This window comes from Melitaea cinxia, chromosome 2, assembly GCF_905220565.1.
Source record: "Melitaea cinxia chromosome 2, ilMelCinx1.1, whole genome shotgun sequence".
NCBI classification, from domain to species: domain Eukaryota; kingdom Metazoa; phylum Arthropoda; class Insecta; order Lepidoptera; family Nymphalidae; genus Melitaea; species Melitaea cinxia.
The window spans coordinates 18,855,189-18,875,444 of NC_059395.1; the positions used below are offsets into that span (position 1 = coordinate 18,855,189).

The 20,256-nt window shown below is 37.4% G+C and overlaps 1 protein-coding gene across 1 annotated transcript; it reads right to left on the reverse strand.

The window, feature by feature from the left end:
• Positions 1-864: 864 nt before the first annotated feature.
• LOC123666418 (protein vav) lies at positions 865-20,010 on the reverse strand. Its single transcript, XM_045600511.1, has 16 exons — positions 19,792-20,010; positions 17,953-18,128; positions 17,813-17,872; positions 17,563-17,737; positions 13,699-13,869; positions 12,662-12,877; positions 11,770-11,889; positions 10,639-10,755; positions 10,127-10,303; positions 9,015-9,217; positions 8,248-8,365; positions 7,259-7,401; positions 6,307-6,450; positions 3,921-4,070; positions 3,177-3,345; positions 865-939 (listed from the first exon to the last, which is right to left on the reverse strand). Exons 1-16 carry the CDS (start codon positions 20,008-20,010, stop codon positions 865-867), a joined length of 2,433 nt encoding a protein of 810 aa, XP_045456467.1.
• Positions 20,011-20,256: the final 246 nt, after the last annotated feature.

Sequence of the window (20,256 nt, forward strand, 5' to 3'; positions counted from 1 at the left end):
AAGTTTAAAGTTTCGAAACAAAGAGTTCACGTGTAACGAGAATTTAATTGAGATTGCATTGACGGGATATGCTTTTAACATTTTTTATATAGATATCTATCTAAGTATTATTCTATGACTTGAAAAAATAACTTATATAGTTCACAAAAATAAATATATATTTGACTCATTTTTAGAACACCAACAATAACATTTATGTTCGGCAATCACGTTGCTCGCTAAAATACATCTGTTAGCGACTAAAACTTCACTGGTTGATTCTTATGCAATATTAAATATAATTGTTTGTAAACTTAAAGGATAATCATCCTTTGTACATTTGAAATAGACTCCTATTATCGTAAAGCACGAGTATTTAAAGCATTATATCATTTCAGCACAAGTAACACTTACTCCATATATATTTTTGTCCATTACTTACATAATAAATTTCATAATCAACACCTATTTGCACTTCACCGTTTAACTTTACTTCAATATAATTATTATGCAGTCGCCGTTATTAATTCTATCTACACCATCGTTCAATATTATCGATGTCCATTACATTACACAGTTCCTCCATAAACCTCCAATGAAACCTCTCTAACCATCTTTTATAATTATTAACTTGTTGAGGTTACTAGAGTGAATCCTGTCGACTTCCGATACCTCAACTCCGATCGTAAGCCCTCACCTACGGCTCGCTCCACGTTACAAGTGAGAGCTGCAGTGAGGCGTTCAGACGAGGTCCCCCTGCTCATCCGGGTCCCCCGGGTCCGCCTGCCCCGGGGCGGGCGAGGCGGGCGGGGCGGACGGGGCGGGCGAGGCGGGCGGGGCGGACGGGGCGGGCGGCGGCTCGCGCTCGGCGAGGCACAGCTGACATCAATCAAGCGCGCCGATACACTCGGGCTCCTCGCGCACGCACTCCTTGGGGAAGTAGCCGGATCTGTTGTCGCCCTGGAATATGAAACGTATTTATCATAACCAATTGGGAGAATCCAGTTGTTTGCAAAGTATTCTATAATATAGGAATTTGTATTGCGCTTTTGAATTCTGCTTTCTCACTTGATATTTATCAAAATTTTAATATGTTTCTCTGTAAAAAAGATGAACGAGTGTAAAGTTTATTTATTTGGAACTGTCTTATTTAGTAAAAAAAAACCCTGTCAATATGTTCACTTGCTCACTTTCCCGATATGCTGACATCTTTTCAGAATAATCATATTCATGCGATCCTGGTAAGCGAATCTTGGTTTCAACCTTTCCTGCCCTCATCATCTTTTATTCCCTACCTGGCTTCCATCTTATCCATAGTGACCGCACTGGGCGTGCTGGGGGTGGCGTTGCCATTTACCTTCGCTCACACATTCCTTTTACCATCATCAGCAAATCCTCGTCTCGCGATGGTCATGGCACAGATCACCTGTTTCTTGAAATAATTGTTTTCAACACAAAGATCCTTTTAGGTGTATATTATAGCCCATCAGCTACTGTTGACTATTTTGCGTCGTTTGAAAATCTTTTAGTTAGTTGAATGCCACTCACTCCTCTCCTAACTGTTCTCCCACTCTCCTTGATTGAAGCATGGTCAGTGCACAGCCGTAGAGTTTTCTTACCATGATCTCATATTTCTTTCCTATAAAGTCCGGCCGCCTAAAGCTCAGCCAATAATTCTTCTGCAGAGCAATTTTGGTGGCATTGATTTGGATCTTTTACGTAAAGATAATTTAAATCTAAATTAGACTGGTCTGACGTATTTATTGCGTCAGGGGTGGATGATAAGCTACTTATTTTTAATTCTCAGCTGATCCAGTTATTTGACAAACATGCTCCTATTCGACCAGTACTTAAGAATTTTATACTATATATGTATGTAATTTTATACTGTCGACAAAAACAAATAGACATGTTTTTTTATTTCACTTCTTATTTTGTTTGATTTATTTTATTTTACGGTATTCGTTATTTTCTAAAATACTAAATTTCCTAAATACTTTTATGTACTTAATTAAAAACCAATCAACAAAATTAAAAAAAAAAATCAAGAACTAGAAAATATATATAATAATTATTATTATTACGTAATTCACGTTTTTTCCGCAATTATCACTTACTTTCACAACACATTAGCTTATAGACATTTGTAAAACTCCATTTACTATTTATTCCACTAAAAACAAATATCAATTTATCATTTTAAACACATAAAAACTATTAAAATACGAATTTCGAGAATACAGATAATTAATATTTTTGAATGTGACATTTCAATGTCTTTTTTTAAAAAGGTAAATAGGGATGTGGTCATAATATTTTTAGAGATGAATAAGACAGTATAAGTGAATGAACAGCATGAGCGATAAAATAGGCCACGTTCTTTACCTATATTTTAAATTTTCACTAATTATACTTTATTGATAAATTATATAAAACAATATTACCGTAAAGCGATTTGTTATTAAGTTTTATATATTGTTTTTTTCTTTTTTTTATGTTGAGCGCAAAAAATGCTTACAAAATATTACAAATGTCAATCTTTTATAGTAAAGTGTTGTTTATTGTAAATGTTTTATTTTATACTATAAATATTTCTGAATATCAATTTCACCCTGAACATTTTTAACGCTATCACACATAATGTAAAATTATAGCAAATAGTACTGGCATAAAAGCTTACTGTAGTTCACAGGATAATTTTGTGGGACTTACCATGAGAGGTTGTTAGAGAGAGTGTGTCGCCGGCGCAAGATTTTTTATTCATAGTAAATACAAATAATGTGACAATAATACTAATAAGGTCGACTTTTTTTTCTAGACACAGACAATATTGTGTTGTAAATTTTACTTGTGACTTCTTTTTTACCGATCATTTTACATAAAAGAAAAATACATTTGTTGTCTTTTATAAAGATGCTCGATTAATTCTTTTTTTTTTTTCGTAATTCTGTACCTCTACTTATTCTTAACAAAAATATTCATTCAATATATTATCAGGTTTTGAAATAATTTTAGTAATATGGTATCGTTAAATATTTGAACATAAAACTTTACTACACTTACAATATTACTCTATTATCTGTGGTCGGAAGTACGCCATATTTGTTTACTAAATAAGACTGTTCCAAAAAAATAGGCTATAGATAAAACGCGACGCCTTCAACGGCCTCAAGCAGCCGAGCACGCCGGGCACCCACCTTGTCGAGCGTGCGGCCCTTCCACCAGCCGCGGCCGTCGCCCTCCTTGCTGAGCACGAGCACCTTGGCGCCGGGCCGCAGGGCGAGCTGCGACGCGTCCAGCGGCCGGAAGTCGTGGATCACCGTCGCCACCACGCGCCGGAACGGCCAGCGCAGGTTCGAGTTCAGCCTACGTTCACGTTCATATGTTTATTCATTGGAGTTTAATAATCTATACATCTGTACAGATAAATAAAATTGGAGTATCTGTTTGTAATAATAAAATAATCGCTCTTTACTAAATGCATATGGATGTATACAGGATACATATACCAAAATAACATTTTTACAATTTTTGTCTGTCTTTCTGTCTGTCTGTTTCGGCTAATCTCTGAATCGGCTGGACCGATTTTCACGGGACTTTCGCTGGTATAGCTAATGTAATAAGGAGTAACTTAAGCTGCTTTCATTTTAGAAATTTATTTTATAACTCTGCGAACTGAAAAATAACCTTTTTGTCAAATTCCACGCGGACGAAGTCGCGGGCACAGCTAGTATACTAATATAATGTTAAAAATCGAGAATTTTGTAATGTGCTTATGTAAGAACTAATATATAAATAACAGCGATGTAAATAAGATATACATTGGACGGTATTTTCATAACAATTGATGCACGAATGTCACAAAGTGAAATGCGTTCATAAAAAAACTGTATGAAAAAATTAAACTAAAAATAAAATAAAGAACAGCGCACACAACTCACCCAACGAAGTTCTCCGACAAGCTGGTCTTCTCGTAGTAGGAGACGAGCTCGACGATGCTGCGGAAGAACCGCGACTCGGACAGGAAGTAGTGCGGCACCTGGTCGATGGGCTTGCGGCACACGCGCATGTGCTTCACCGTGTTGTCCGTCCTGGGCGCAGAGTTCATTCACAAATTTGTGTTGTCAACATGGAAGTTAGCAATTTTTGTCCAATAGACGTGTACCATGTTCTGATGGAATGTGTTCGCGTTGAGTCGGAGAGGTGGGATTTTTATCTTAATATATATAAATCTCGTGTCACAATGTTTGTCCTCAATGGACTCCTAAACCACTTAACCGATTATAATAAAATTCGCACACCATGTGCAGTTCGATCCAACTTAAAAGATAGGCTATATTTTATTTTGATATATTATGTTATTATTATATTTCAGAAAAAAATAAGGTGATACGAAGTTCGCCAGGTCAGCTAGTATTAAATATAATATTAACTTGTTCGATTTGGGTCTGTGTAATGTGATTTTGAGCAATCCTTTGTCAGCAGAGGCTGTAATGATGTATAACTTGTACAAACTAGTAATAAAGCGTAGATAAGTTTAATATAAGCCCCTATGAAGGTGACATATTCAGTGTATGAATAAACCCTCTATAAATAAATAAAGATATAAAAAAAAAAAATTTGTTCAATGGAGACCCCGAGCTTCAGTGCCTAATATTCTTACATTCGTCTGCGACGCTAATTTAACGTGAGTGAACAACGTCATTGATGTAACAATTCAACTTCTAGAAAATGACATAAGTGGATAGATATTTCTACAGATCAGTCACATGACTCGTGGTCGCCTAATAGGACATATTATAAAAATACTACTTTAAAAATCGGTTTATGCTTGATGACGTATGAATTAGGGTTCAGAATCGGGAAATCCCGGTATCGAAACAACCGGCATTTCCCGGTTCTTTGGTCAGTCAAAACGGGAAATCAAATTTCATTCCCAGTTCCGTAGGTACCTTTGTGAATTTTATTTTAATTAGGCAAATTATACAAAAGCTAACTAGAGATTCAAACTGGGTATTCACGTGATATTAATAGTGTGTAATGAACAGAAGGCTGCTATAGTAACAATACGACGGTGGAACAGTGTCAACAGGTGTCTTCAGACATCATCCCATTGTATAGTCGGTTAAAACTCGTGTAGAACCAACGTGTCTATGGAGAGATGAAGGATACCTGAAGGTCATAAACGTCATTGCGAATTACCCGTCGTTGATAGGGTTTAGGAATCGGGAGTATATATTGGAGGACACCTGCAAAGGTGCAAATAATACTCCACATCTGCGAAGAAGAAGCCAATTTCCCAATACGAAACATCGTCTGACCCTGTTCAGTACTTTTAAGCAGCTAGTTTGGCATTACTCTCCAAAGGACGGATACCAAGGATTCGGAATAGAACCTCATTCGTAACGTAAGCCTCACAGATCTTAATATTTAGGGAGGAGTTCAAGAAATTGGGAGGAGTTTCCAGAATGTAAGGTACTTCGTAGACATCGCATTAACGCATTCAGCCTGTAACATACCACCGTTGGGTGAAGGCCTCTTTCTCCGAACTTAAAATTTAACGAAAACTACTTAAATGTTTAATAGTAGTGCACTTTTGAAGAATAGCACTTATTTTATATAATAAAAAGTAAAAAGAACCGAAAGTACCGAAAGAATCAGGAAATCCCGGTTCAGCTAAAACAAAGTACTGGAAAACTCGGTTCTCAAAAACAGACCTGTTCTAGAAATCATAGTATGAATACAAAACGGGTAGTAAGTTTCGAAATTCACAGCAAAATAATACTGTTTTCAAGCAGTACTGTGTTCCTGTTTGTGAGTAAGGTGACCAGAGCTCCTGGGGGATTGGGTCGGCAACGCGCTAGCGATGCATCTAGTGTTGCAGGTCTATAAGCTACGGTGCTGTGTGGCTACGGCACGAAAGAAGAATATAGCCATTCCCTCTCTTCCCGTGAGTGTCGTAAGAGGCGACTAAGGGATAAGAAGGTTCCACTACCACCTTGGAACTTAAGAAGCCAACCGATGGCGGGATAACCATCCAACCGCTGGCTTTGAAACACACAGGCCGAAGACGGGCAGCAGCGTCTTAGGTGCGACAAAGCCAGCCTTGCGGTCACCAACCCGCCTGCCCAGCGTGGTGACTATGGGCAAAACACGTTATTTTTGGCGTAAACTTGTGGAGGCCTATGTCCAGCAGTGGATTGTATAGGCTGTAATGATGTCATGATAATAGAAATTGAACATCTCTACCGGCACAGGAGCATTGTGATAGTTTTGGTAAGCGGTCGTCGTCCAGCAGAGGGCACATTAAGGCTAGTGCAGACTCACTTGAGCGAGAGCGCGTAGTGCGTGTCGTGGTGCGGCGGCGGCGGCGCCAGCGCGGCGCGCGGCCGCACGCGCAGCAGGAACGTGCCGTCCACGCGCCGCTCCAGCCGCGCCGTCGCCGTCTCGCGCCCCATCTCGCCCACGTACCTGCGTACACCAACTGCTTACTACATGTTTCTTGCGGTCATGCATTACGAGGACTATTTTAGTCGTTTATGGTTAAAATAATTGTGTTTGCAGGGAAACGAAGTGTGTATACGTATGTGTAAGTCTAATTATAAAAAGCAAAGTTTTATAGGTTGATTTTTTATTTTCTAATAACAAATTAATATGCGTTATAACACAGGAAAGAAATGCATAATAATTGTGTTTGCAGGCAAACGAAAAAAAAATCGACTTCAATTATATCGACAAGTAATAAAACGTAGGTAGACGAAAAAATAGTCAAGTAAATACGCGTTATCAATGATTACTCCAAAAGTTGTAATCAGACCTCGATGAAATTTAAATGTAACCACATGATAAACATCGGCTTTCGATTAAATTAAAAAATCATCAAAATCGGTACACCCAGTAAAAAGTTATGCGGATTTTCGAGAGTTTCCCTCAATTTCTCTGGGATCACATCATCAGATTCTGGTTTCCTTATCATGGTACCACACCAGGGATATCTCCTTTCCAACAAAAAAAGAATTATCAAAATCGGTTCATAAACGAAGAAGTTATCCCCGAACATACATAAAAAAAACACATATTTACGATCGAATTGAGTAACCTCCTCCTTTTGAAGTCGGTTAAAAATAGAAATGAGTGCTATTTATATATATAAGCTGTGATCTGTGGTTAGACTTAATTTCTATCGACACGTTAAATTTAGTCGCATATAATATTGAACGGTTCGTCTATCGTCCTAGAGTTAGCCACTTATGACGTAACGTAAACGCAGTCGGCGCACCACATGTAGTAGTGCAGCGCGCTGTCGGGCTGGTGCGCGTGCGGCGGCAGCGGCGGCGCGGGCGCCAGGCCGCCGCCGCAGCGCCCCGACAGCGCGATGCAGTCCTTGTGCGCGCACGCGTTGCACACCGAGCACAGGTAGCCCTGCAACACACGCACTCATCGGATTTCGTTCATACACATGTGTGCACTTAGTGACGCTGTATTTTATGCAACATGTTTCTAATTTTGTACTAAAACACAGTTTATATATTAGTTTTCAAAAGAGTATCTGCGAAGTTTCTCGCCGATTCTTCTCTACAGAAACTACATTCCGAATCGGTGGTAGCTTTACTTCTACAAATATAATAATTTATTTTTAAAGTTTTAATTTGTAAAATGACGTTTCGAAAGTGCTCTTGGAGCATATTTCATTGAAGCTATTTTTGATTTTGATTTTATTTTATAAGAAAACGCATTGTATTTAAGAAATTTACTATCATCGTCAATGAATCGACGACGCGTTGGCGCAGCAGTCACAGTACTAACTGTTACGCTGGCGGTTGCAGGTTCGATCTCCACTCACGGCAGATATTTGTATTGGCCATATAGATGTTTGTCGTGGTCTGGGCGTTTATGCTTGTGTATTGTGTGCTTGTTTTCGGACCCCCAACATAGAAGAAAATCCTACTGGGGGCCGTTGAGTGTGAATCGTTTATTTATTTTATTTATCTAATATAGTTCACTATAGGCACACAAGGTACGCCACAAGATCCGATCACCCACACTAGTCATCTAGATACTTCCAGTTACCCTCTCCAAATCATCGCTCCATCTGGCTGGAGGACGTCCAACACTACCGTTTAGCGAGTCATGGTCTTCTTTCATAAATATAGTAATCTAGTAAATATATACTAATGAAAATAACCAGACCATTTTTTTTAAATTTAAAACAGTGTGTGACAGTGTGCAATGTCTAACAAAAAAAAACAGCTATATATCTTTAAGAACCTGGAATATTCTGCCCTTAAGGAACTTCGAACAGTGGTGACACGTGGCAGGCTTCTGGAACGTGTGCAGGACGAATTTGTGGTTTGTGCTACGACACCCGGGCGGCTCTAAGTTGTCACTGTTACCGGTGATTAAATATTAAATTACTTAAACTTAGAATTCAAAACATACTTGAAAAATTTATTTTAGTTTAATTAAAATGATACCGTTCAAATTTTAAACAACAACAATTTAAAATCTAGTTTCAATTGAACTGCATCACAGTCGAGAGGAATTAAAAAGACGGTTTCATGAAAAGGCAGAAATAAAAATACGGTCAAACTTTCAGCAATGTTTTCAATAAAAACATACATATTCTGCAAATATAAAAAAATCCATACCAACTTCAAGGTTAATTTATCTCAACCAAGACTTCATCTATCTTTAACATTTGTGCTAAGCACAGACTGAATACTTTTTTTTTTATTTATAAATTTTGATCCACGGGCTCAAAATGCCTGTGCCTTTGTTTATCATGCATGCATTATAATACTACAGGCGATTTTTCTACTTATTATACTACAGATCAACAGTCCTGTGACTGCCTAGTAAAAGTAGGACGTGGTCCGACGCCGACGGTTTTTATTTATTTTTTTTTCCCCTTACTAAATACTGTTTATGCAGAAGTATACACATAATTGCTTTCTAATTTTTAACATTATTATTTTTATATGACTGAATACTTAGGGCCCGTATAGTGTTGGCACACGGAGGCACAGTGAACGTACATGGCGTCCTTGATCGCCTTGAGCCACTTGCGGCGGCAGTCGTCGGTGCGCGCGTACAGCGTGTAGGTGGTGTCCTTGGAGCGGCGCACGAGGTAGAAGTGCGCCGTCCAGCGCGCGTCCCCGCGCAGCGCGCGCCGGCCGCAGCCCTCCTCCACGCGGTACTCCGCCAGCCGGATGCCCGTGCGGTACGAGTACTGGTTGTCCTGCGGCACACGTGCGCACGTGTAGCACACATCGGACGCTGATATATCGACTGGACTGCAGTTTGTTGAGCGCGTCGTTTATTACTCTTGTATGGTTTCGATAGTGTTATTAAAATCGGTTCAGTACTATAAGAGATTAACGATTACAAATAAATAAAATAAACTTCTCTTTATATAATATGACTATTAATAAAAATAAAATTTGATTGCACTAAGATTGCAAATATCACGTCACTGTAATATTTTATATATAACACTTAGCCTGTAACATCCCACTGCTGAGCATAGGCCTCTTTCTCCATGTAGAGGGAGAATTAGAGCTTAACCCACCACATTGCTCCACTGCGGGTTGGCAGATATTTTCCTTACTATGAGTAATAATTGCTATCAGGTAATTATGATAACAACAGGGACCGACGGCTTAACATGGTCTCCGAAGCTCGGTGCGGAGACCTACAAGGACAGACATCGAAATCGGAAAGAAATATTTAAATACAAATATCCATCCTGAGCAGGAATCGAACCCGCAAACCGTCGGTGTTTTAGGCGACACGCACCTCTACATCAGAGCAGTGTTTATATATTTAGAAATATTTTTTAAAGTTTACAGTATATTTAATTCTGTTCACATTATGTAGTTACTGCGTGCTGTGTAACCTTTTTTAAATAATAATACACTAACATACATGCAGTTCATTGTAAAATTAAAAGTATACTCATTAACAAACGTAATTGCTAACAATCGATATAATACAAACTATCCCGTATCAACCAACTACACTACTCGTACCATACAAACCGTACGAACAAAACTACTCGCTATCCGAGGTCAGTCAGTATCTAGCAGATCTAGGCCGCACCCAAAGCTACGTTAGTAGTGTGTGTGATATTTACTGTCGGGTAGATCACCTTGACGGGCTTGCAGAGCAGCATGAGCTTGTCGAAGACGAACACGTATCGCGAGCGCATCTTCTGGTCCTCGTGCGCCTTGACCTTGAGCTCGCCGTCCAGCAGCAGGCGCCCGTACGCCGCCAGCCCCGCGCCGCCCGCCCCCAGCGCGCCCGCCTCCCAGTCGATTATGCTCTCCTGGTACATTCGTCTCCATGTTACACTAATTATGACCATTGTCTTAAAGTTTACCGATATTAATCGGTCATATTTTCTTCACATATATTTTTTTTACTCACATAGTTTAATAAAAATAATGTTCACTTATAAAACATTACAAATTAGTAGTTTCACCATTAAAATTATCTACAAATTCTAGATTTATTATTTAAATTGGGTCAAAACAGTGGAAAAACTTAAAAAGGCATCTCAAAAGAAACAAAATTCCATTGTGTTGTGCATTTGACTGATTTTACAAATAATTATATTAAATATAGAACCAGATTGTTTCTCACCCGGTGCCGCTATCTCACCTGGACCTTAGCGAGCAGCGTGAGCACCTCGCTGTCGCGCTTCACCTCGTTGATGTACTGCGCCACGTCCACCATCGCTTCCTTCGCGCGCTCCAGCCCGCGGAACTCCTCATGGTTCTGAAATTTTATATTATACAACTGACTAACTTACAAGTAATTTAACTTAGGAGTACTTGCTTAATAATAAACATTATTATAAGTTTTTGTAAATCTCATTTTTATCTTGGGTTTGATCTGTAATTGTCTATTTTTAGCCGACTTCAAAAAAGGAGGAGGATACTCAAGTCGACCGTTTTTTTTTCTTTCTTATGCATGTTCGGGGATAACTCCGTCATTTATGAACCGATTTTTATAATTCTTTTTTTGTTGGAAAGGAGATATCCCTAGTTTGTTACTATGATAAGGACACCAGGATCTGATGATGGGATCCCAGAGAAATCTAGGAAAACTCTCGAAAATCCGTATAACTTTTTACTGGGTGTACCGATTTTGATGATTTTTTTAATTTAATCGAAAGCCGATGTTTATCATGTGGTCATATTTAAATTTCATCGAGATCTGATTACAACTTTTGGAGTAATCTTTGATAATGCGTATTTACTTGACTATTTTTTCGTCTACCTATATTTTATTACTTGTCGATATAATTGAAGTCGGTTTTTTTCCGTTTGCCTGCAAACACAATTATTATTTCTTTCCTGTGTTATAACGCATATTAATTTGTTATTAGCAAATAAAAAATCAACCTATAAAACTTTGCTTTTTTAATTAGACTTATACATACTTATACACACATGGCATAGAGAGAATATTTTTGCTGTGAGAGAAGTAATTTAGAGGCAATTTTTAAATACGATTATTTTAAATCTTATGTTTAAAATACTTCTACCAATTGTTCGAACCAATTGAATCTAAGTCGAACGTAACATAATTTTAGGTTTGTAGCTATTTTAAAAATAGCCAATTACAATTTGTTTTAAACAGCAAAACAACAAAATTGCATTACGAGAATGTACTATTGATTTTGTTTGTTTCCTAATTTAAAAAAAAATCATAGTTGACTATTTTTTAAATGACCTCCTGAAATATTCCTAAACGAAAGCTACAAAGCCATAATAGAAGCGCGTGTACCGGTTGTGTTTCGTGCACGAGCTTGTCGAGCAGCAGGTGGTACTTGAGCACGCGCTGCATGGGCACCGACAGGATGTCGCGCAGCTGGATGCGCCCGTCGCTGTGCTCCTTCTGGCATTTCTGAAACGACAATTTGATAACCAATAAAACTACACAAGGGGTCTGTTAGGCTTCCTCAAGGAGCAGGCTGGCATGAATGAGGCCCCCAGCCTACCACGCAAAATAGGCGCACTGAGACGTCGAGTTGCGGAGAATAGCCCGTGGAAAATCAATCAATCAATCAATCAATCAACAAATAAAACCATATATATACTGTTCAATGTTTTAGAATTATTTCATTTAATGATTTGATGATAATGTCTCAAACTCAACCGTCCCCAATTCCGGTCCGCAAGTACTTTCAAGAAATGGTATAAATACTGAAATTAGTTCTTATATCATATCTTAAATGTTTTTTTTTTTAAATATATATCACTAGTTCGGCAAACAAGCGTACGGCTCACCTGATGGTAAGAGATTACCGTAGCTTATAGACACCTGCAACACCAGAAGCATCGCAAGCGCGTTGCCGACCCAATCCCCAATCCCCCCCAGGAGCTCTGGTCACCTTACTCACCAACAGGAACACAATACTACCCACAGTCGGGCTGCTCCATATTTTGAACAGGAAATTCCTGCTGTGCCCTACCTCAGTTAAAATGTACAAACGTATGTATTTAGGACATACTTGTTTATTTATGATGGAAAATTTGCGCATTGAAACTTAATCACAATATATATAGGCATATATTGTTGTTTTCATATTCATTTCACATATTACAAATGAAAGCAGTCTGGCTCATCATTCTTAGACACATTTCATTTTATTGTTATAATGAAATAACATATTTACCGCAAGCTGCTTGCTAAACGTAGAGTCTCTCGCATCGAGCGTTTTGAGCGTGTCCTGAGCGTTCGTGAGGTTGGAGCAGTAGTCGCCGTACAGCAGCAGTTGTTCCCTCCACGCCAGAAACACATCAGCTAGTCTCGGCGCTCCGTTACCAGGAACGCAGTTCTCTGTAGCTAGTCGGAGTTGTCTCAACAGTCCCGAGTGGATTTCATGTAATTGCTATAAATAATTATATTGTTTTTAATTAGTCATCATTTCGTAAGTTTGTTCTTGTACTATCCCATTAAAATGGATTTTTATTTCATAACAAAAAATTTAGAAGTTTTTTCCTGTTTTATATAAAAAAACAACATTACAGGAATTTCGTAAGCGTTGCCAGTCTTTAGAAAAAGGTACACTAGACGCTGAAAATACCCTATTTAATTAATTTATTATAGCGCTCAAGGAAAATCATGTAAATATTGCTGTTGCTAGAGAGATTTAATTTATGTTATACAAACATTTTTTAATATCATATCAAAAATCGACCGTTCCAGCGGGGATCGAATCTGCATCTCCGACTGACCGTGTCGGTGCTCTAGTCAATTAAGCTATGGAACGAAGTACTCGCTAGATGGAAATTTTTGATATGATGATTTTATATTCGGTCTAAGCGAACAAAATCGTACAAATTATGTAATACATTTTTGCGATAACATATTAATGATAATTGATATCTAACGTACACAATAACTTACAGTATCTCGGTAAGTAAATAATGATAATTGTCTATTTGTTAAGGTGTACGCGTGGGGTACGGACGAGTAATCATTGGTATCACTGGTATACTTATTGATGTTTACGGATTGAGCCAACACTTTGATTTATTGCTATATACAGTTTTATTAAGTCCCGAGAAGAAGGTGTGCAATTATATCCACATGATTTAAAAGTTAATAAATAATCGGTCACATTAGATCGTGTTAACACAACGGTACTTGGATAGTTCTCTGTACACAATAAACAAAATAGAACATAGGTATATAATACAAATAACATACCTTGACACCGAAAAATATGACATGCATGTCCTGAGGTTTCAAATAAGGCGTCAGCGGCCTCAGGAAATATTTAATTATTTTACTAAGCACGTCCACGTAATTGCACTCCGTGTCGACCAGTTCCCTTATAACGTAGTCTCTTTTTTCTAGGCTGTGCGACGACGTCGCTAGCTGGAAACACACAAATAAATAAATACATCTAGAAAAATCAACAAATCTGAAAAGCGATAGACAAGCATTTCAAAAAAAGAGTGTTAACCATTCTATGCTATCAACATTATAGACAACTAACTACATGGCGGCAAAAAATCAAATGGCATCGGAAGTAATGAGTATATGAATAATTCAAACCAAGATCGGAACGTAATGTGTAACTTTTACTCGTTCACTTAAAATTCCAAGTGAGGCATGAAAATGGGACCGTCAGTGAGAGCTTGCCGTAGAAACGACCAATCGCATCGGGTATTGCCACGCGTGTAATACCCCGGAGACGTTGTACGAAAGTTTATTGTTTTTATTGTGCAAATAAAAATGTATTGCATTGCAATTATTGTTATATAGAGAAAAAAAAAAATACATTGATAATTTACGACTTCTTTTAATGAATAGAATATAAAAGAGATCGTAATCTAAATCTTCCAAAGATCATAGACTCATTACTTCACTGGCTGAATAATAAAAAAATAAATAATAAAAAAAAAGAAACAAACGCGTACTGCGCTGAAAGCGATCGGATGGTGCGGGGCGGCGGGCGGGTCGCGCGCCGGCCCCTTGACCGCACAGAGGTCGTGGTAGATCTCCTCGTCGTGGATGCGCGCGCAGTAGCTCGCGTACTCACCCACCTCGCGGCCCGCGCACACGCCGCCGCTGCGCACGCGTCCCATTTACAGCCGGGCAGATAGATCGAACGAATGCAACGCGCTCCTTTCTCACTTATACAGATCTTACTGCCCATTTAAGGACTTTCTACTATTTCTAACAAACGTGAATCGACTTTTGGGCTGATACTAACTATATCCTTATTTTTATAGCACATCATCATTTCATCATTCTAGCCTATTGCAGTCCTCAGTTGGACATAGGCCTCCACAAGTTCACGCTAAAAATGCGTGAACTCATGTGTGTTGCCCATAGTCACCACGCTGGGCAGGCGGGTTGGTGACCGCAGGGCTGACTTTGTCGCACCTAAGACGCTGCTACCCGTCTTCGGCCTGTGTGTTTCAAAGCCAGCGGTTAGATGGTTATCCCGCCATCGGTCGGCTTCTTAAGTTCCAAGGTGGTAGTGGTACCTTGTTATCCCTTAGTCGCCTCTTACGACACCTACGGGAAGAGAGGGGGTGGCTATATTCTTTGGTGCCGTAGCCACACAGCATATACACATAATAAATTTAATATGTACTGATGTGCAGTTGAAAAGAGAAAGATTTGATTATTTTCTATGACTTTACGAGTAAATATATTGCACAATTTTTGTACAGTAATGTTTCGGTAGAGGACAGAATGTATGGGGATACAAATATTTGCGCGATTTTGGTTATAGCGACTGAAAGAGAAAGCGTTTAGGTACAACAACTTAAAAACACTTGATCTCTTACTACGGATACTATATGAATCGGTACAAAAGCTACAGATACTGCAGGAAGAATTAACATATTTTTGGGTGGTTACATTTAAATTTACATACGAAAGGAAAAAAGATCCTAATCTAAACGAATAACGTATTTAGTGGGTCAACGTTTGTAGAACTCCATACGTAGGAGATAAAAGTGACATAGTATGGAGCGGGACAAACATAAATGAATAAAATATGGATTTTACAAACGATAGAAGAGTTATATGAAACGGTACAAATAACAGTGGGGCCGAAGAAAGATTCTTTAACTTTAAACGATTTGAAAACCGGTACAATCCGTTACAAACTAGCATAATTAAATGGAAATTATAAAAATTAAGTATAACCTAACAAGTTGCCAACTTTACATAATTATGTAGTTCTTATGTGCCTAACTTCCCAATTTGTATGAAACACATACGATTATTATCAATGCTATACAATCGTTTTCCTCTAAATAAGAATACTGTACGCTGAGCTAGATCGCTGCAAGAGTTTTGTCGGCAAGATAAGCATCAAAGGTCTTTTGTGCTCTTTAACCTTAGAAATATTTTGGTGCCTCTTTTATGAAAGAATATTTTAATTCTATTTGGAATTTTAAAAGCCCAAACTGGGGTTTTTTGAGAAATTATTTTCAGAGGCTGCGGTACACAAATAGTTGTTTGGCGTTAGGCAAAGCAGGCATTAGGTACTATTACCTTTCCAGTAAAGAGGATGTTTTTACTACTTATTAGGTACATATGCGTATTACAATTAAGTTTATATTATTCATAAAATCGTATATCTACATAAAATATACAAATAATAAAAAATGATAAAAATTAGCATAACCGAGACGGGAATTACTGTTTCGAGATTGTGAAGGCGTGTAATTTTACTACAATTCTGTTTTTTCATAATTCTCTAACGGCCGCTTTCTATATGATTTAAAATTCGCTCGTGAACAAATTTGGGTTAATAGTATTTTATCGCAACTAAAGTTTCGTTCACGCGGCTTTATTGTTTTAAGTTTTCGACACTCGCTTTCGTTCGATCTATTTGTGACCGGCAATACACATGGTTTCCTACAAAGCGTAACATAACTTCGCCGTATATGTTTATATCTCGGAACGGCACAGCTGGTTACTGTACAAAAATCATATACAAACAAATTCGTAGCTCATTGCTAAATACGAAAAGTCGACGCAACTATTTATACATACGTATAAATTTTATATTTTTAAATTTTCATCGATGATAGGAAAACTTACAAATACAGCAGGAAATTGTACGCTTCGTAGGCGACCAAAACTATGAGCGAAGTTACTGGAGACGTATTGTATTTCAAACGATTCCGACGTTCTATTTTTAAAATTTTATTAAATCGAAAGGAATATAATATATCGTATGAAATACAACGGCCTTGACATAATGAAGCAATAATATGTGATGCTGATAAAACACTTATTTAAAATATAATTAATGTGTTTCAAATTAAATCAAAATATGATTTCAGAAAAAAGAAATGTGTTCTATTCGATGTTTATCAAAACATTTAAGCTTTAACAAACATCTATTCGTCGATCTAGGCTGCTAATGCTTATTAATTCAAATTCAAATTCAAATTTAAATTAAATTAATTGTGTCGTGGACAAAATAAAATTAAAAGGAAAAAACACTCATCTATTAAGCATGTGATAAAGACATGCCTCATATTAAATAAAACTAAATTCAAAGATACTTTTGCTAGATTCTATCGCTACATCAGCACTAAACAAACATAACAGGCAGCGGAATACGGAACCATCGTTCAAAAGCCATATGTTACTCGCATTATATTTAGAATATCTTATTTAAATTGGATTTATCTCTGCGACGATATTTTAAAGCTCGGGTTAGATAACGTCCAGTAGTACCACGAGTATGTGACATTCTAAGAAGCACTAAACGTATCGAAGGCGATAAAGATCGCATTTTTATTGGAAAAGAATGATGCATACTGTTACAACAAAATAATTAATTAATGTCTCATGTTCGCGTGACAAAGTTGCAGACAGTTGCTTTTACTTTCATTACCTTTTTCGACATACTAAAAAATACTTTGAATGATAGTTCAATATTCTTTAATATATTTTATCGCCAAGCCATTAATCCGTTTCTAGACGATTTGTTTTAAAATTAAAATCATAAAAAAAAACGAAGACAATCTAAAACAAGTTTCGAATATGTATCGTGAACATCAGTACAAAGCGTCAACAACGAACAAGCGCCACCTCAGGCATGTCGGAGGTGAACTTGACATAGCAGAGGTCCTCGTATATCTCCTCGACGCGGTCCTCGCACGTGACGCTCGGTATCGTGAACTGTATCCACGGTACTTCCGCGGTGTTCGCGCGGTCGTCGAACGCCACATCGTACGGGGGCGGTAAATCCGTCGCTTGGTTTACGCTATTACAATGGCATACATTTCAAAAAATAGTTTTAAACGATGCCTACGATACGCGATAAATGATAAACACTTACACGGCTTGTAAATCTCTGTAAATGTCCTCCTCGGATTGTGTTCTTCTTGCTGAGAATGGTCTGTAAAAATTATTCCATTTAGGTATTTACAATAACTTAATTGTTATTTAAGACTGAAAAGTCTTTATTAATATACTTACTGAATATTTCTCGCTAATGCCTTTGGACATTGACTAAGCTTTGCCAGAGTGCACAGAACTCGATGAAAATTGGACAAGTCAAAGAGCATAGAGGGGTCAAACAAATCCGTCTCCCTGAGTTCGAACACTTCGTGGCATGTTCGTAAGAATACTTTTATATTCCTCATACAAAGAAACTGTAAACAAACGGAATATATTTTATTATTACCTATTCACTAAACATTTTAGTTAGTAACATTATAAAAAATTGCAGTATAAATATAAATGGCTATAATTTTCTCATGTGTTCAAAATAACAAGTATTCCAAGGTCATGGTTATTAAGCATTACATGAACAATGAATTCATCTCTAGATAAATCCACAATTTACATATCAAAAACTAACAATGAAGGTACTTCTGTTATGTAGAAGATGAGGTGGTATCAAAAATTAAATTCCACAATAAGTGTAAGTGATTTTTATTATCAATTGTAAATGAACAATTAGTAAAATTTGTTCTTGACTCAATTTTTTCAAAGCAACACAAAGAAAATATATTTTAAAATAGATGATAATATCACATTATTTCTAATTCCTCAAATTGCTTAAAAATTCCTTTAAAAACTAAAGCATTAATCCTGTAAAGTAGTAAAGTAAGGTTGATATCACTAATTTGGGACTCTTGACTTGTACTAAATTTGGTAGCATAGTCAAGCTAAAGATTTCTTTTTCAGTTGCTTTAAAAACAAGTGTATATGTAGTTATTAAAGGTGATTAAGTGCCTGTTGCACCAGTTGTGGATAACGCTATTTGACAGATGACGATACAAATATACATTGATAGCGGTAGGTAGAATAGGCCAATAGGTTCTCCCAGGTTTCTCCTCATTTAATAATATAATCTGCAACATAAAGATTAATAAATGCTAATAGAAATATCTCATAAATGTAGTAGAATTTTAATTATCATAAGTATAATAGAATGACGATGCGTTGGGGCAAGAGTTATAGCACTGGTTGTGACTGTGTGTTTTGGTGTGATGGATGTGATGTTTGCCATGATCTGGTGCAGTCCTTGTGGGTCTTCCCATCGTGCCTCAGAGAGCACATTAGGGCCTTGGTCCAGGTTCTTATCATGTACACCTGATAGTGATCATTACTCATAGTAGGGAATATATCAGCCAACCCGCATCGGAGCAGCATGGTGAATTAAGCTCTGATCCTTCTCCGATATGGGGAAAGAGGCCTATGCCAAGCAGTAGAATATTGCAGGCTGAAGCTTTTCATAGTAGAATTTTATAGTATTAAGAATGATGAATCAAAAATTTTTTACTGTCTAATACTGTCATCGATCAAATAGCGTTATCCAAAAGTGGTAAAACAGGCCCTAAAAGTAAAATTATAAAATAATAGTATAAAAAATAAGTGCTAAAACACGAAACAGTTGTTTAGGACACAAAGTACAGTAATCAATTCATACATCAGTTTCCCAGTAGTCAGTACAGCGTTAACACATTTGATACAGACATCAATGAACTGCTCACCATTCATTAATGCATGCATAATTAATATAGCTTGAATATATGTGTAACGACATTTATTGATAAAACATCTCTATCAAAGAACATCCTCTTTATTATTCTAAGTGTTGGATCAAAAGTTTTTTGACCTGTTGTCATAATTATATAATAATAATACGATTACGAGTATGTTAAGTATTAAAAGAATAAAAAATATTTCATAGGAATGATAAAAAAAAATTGTTTTCAATCCATGGAAAGTTTTGTAAAAGTAATTTTGACTTGAATATTAACGATTTAGTAGTAATTAGAGCGAAGGTCGCGAAGCTGTCTCAAATACCTGAGCCATCTGTGGGCGCTGATTTACGTCTTTCATGTCGATACATCCTGGATGCAGCACGTTGAGCAGGTTACAGAGAAGCACACCGTCTCGCAGAGTGTATGCGAGGTCGTGAATAGAACTAGATTCCCAATTCGACTTATGATCCGGCCGTAATAAGCCACATCTCGTAAGCCAGGACGCGCACTCGCGCCACAGATCTTCACCGCCAGCAGCCATTATTCACGCATTCACTACACTGCACATCGATAGTAGTCACACCAAGCTCTGCTTTTTAATAATCAACAGGCCATTATTAACAAGGGTTAATTGATAATTGACATACAAATTGATACAACAAACATAACGACAGCCATACCAGAACAAGTATTTCTGACAACTGACTTCCAGTGTGTATAGATACGAAAAAAGTACAATCTAATAGTAATACGTCTATTTAAAATTGACAGTTTTAAAACTTTCAAA

Bases quoted from the DNA above. Each gene is read 5' to 3' on its own strand.
- LOC123666418 (XM_045600511.1), bottom strand. From the start codon at position 20,010: ATGGCTGCTGGCGGTGAAGATCTGTGGCGCGAGTGCGCGTCCTGGCTT. The intron at 17,873-17,952 runs GTAAGTATATTA...TAATTTTTACAG, and splicing joins GCATTAGCGAGAAATATTCA to ACCATTCTCAGCAAGAAGAA. The intron at 17,738-17,812 runs GTAAGTGTTTAT...CCATTGTAATAG, and splicing joins TACAGAGATTTACAAGCCGT to CGTAAACCAAGCGACGGATT.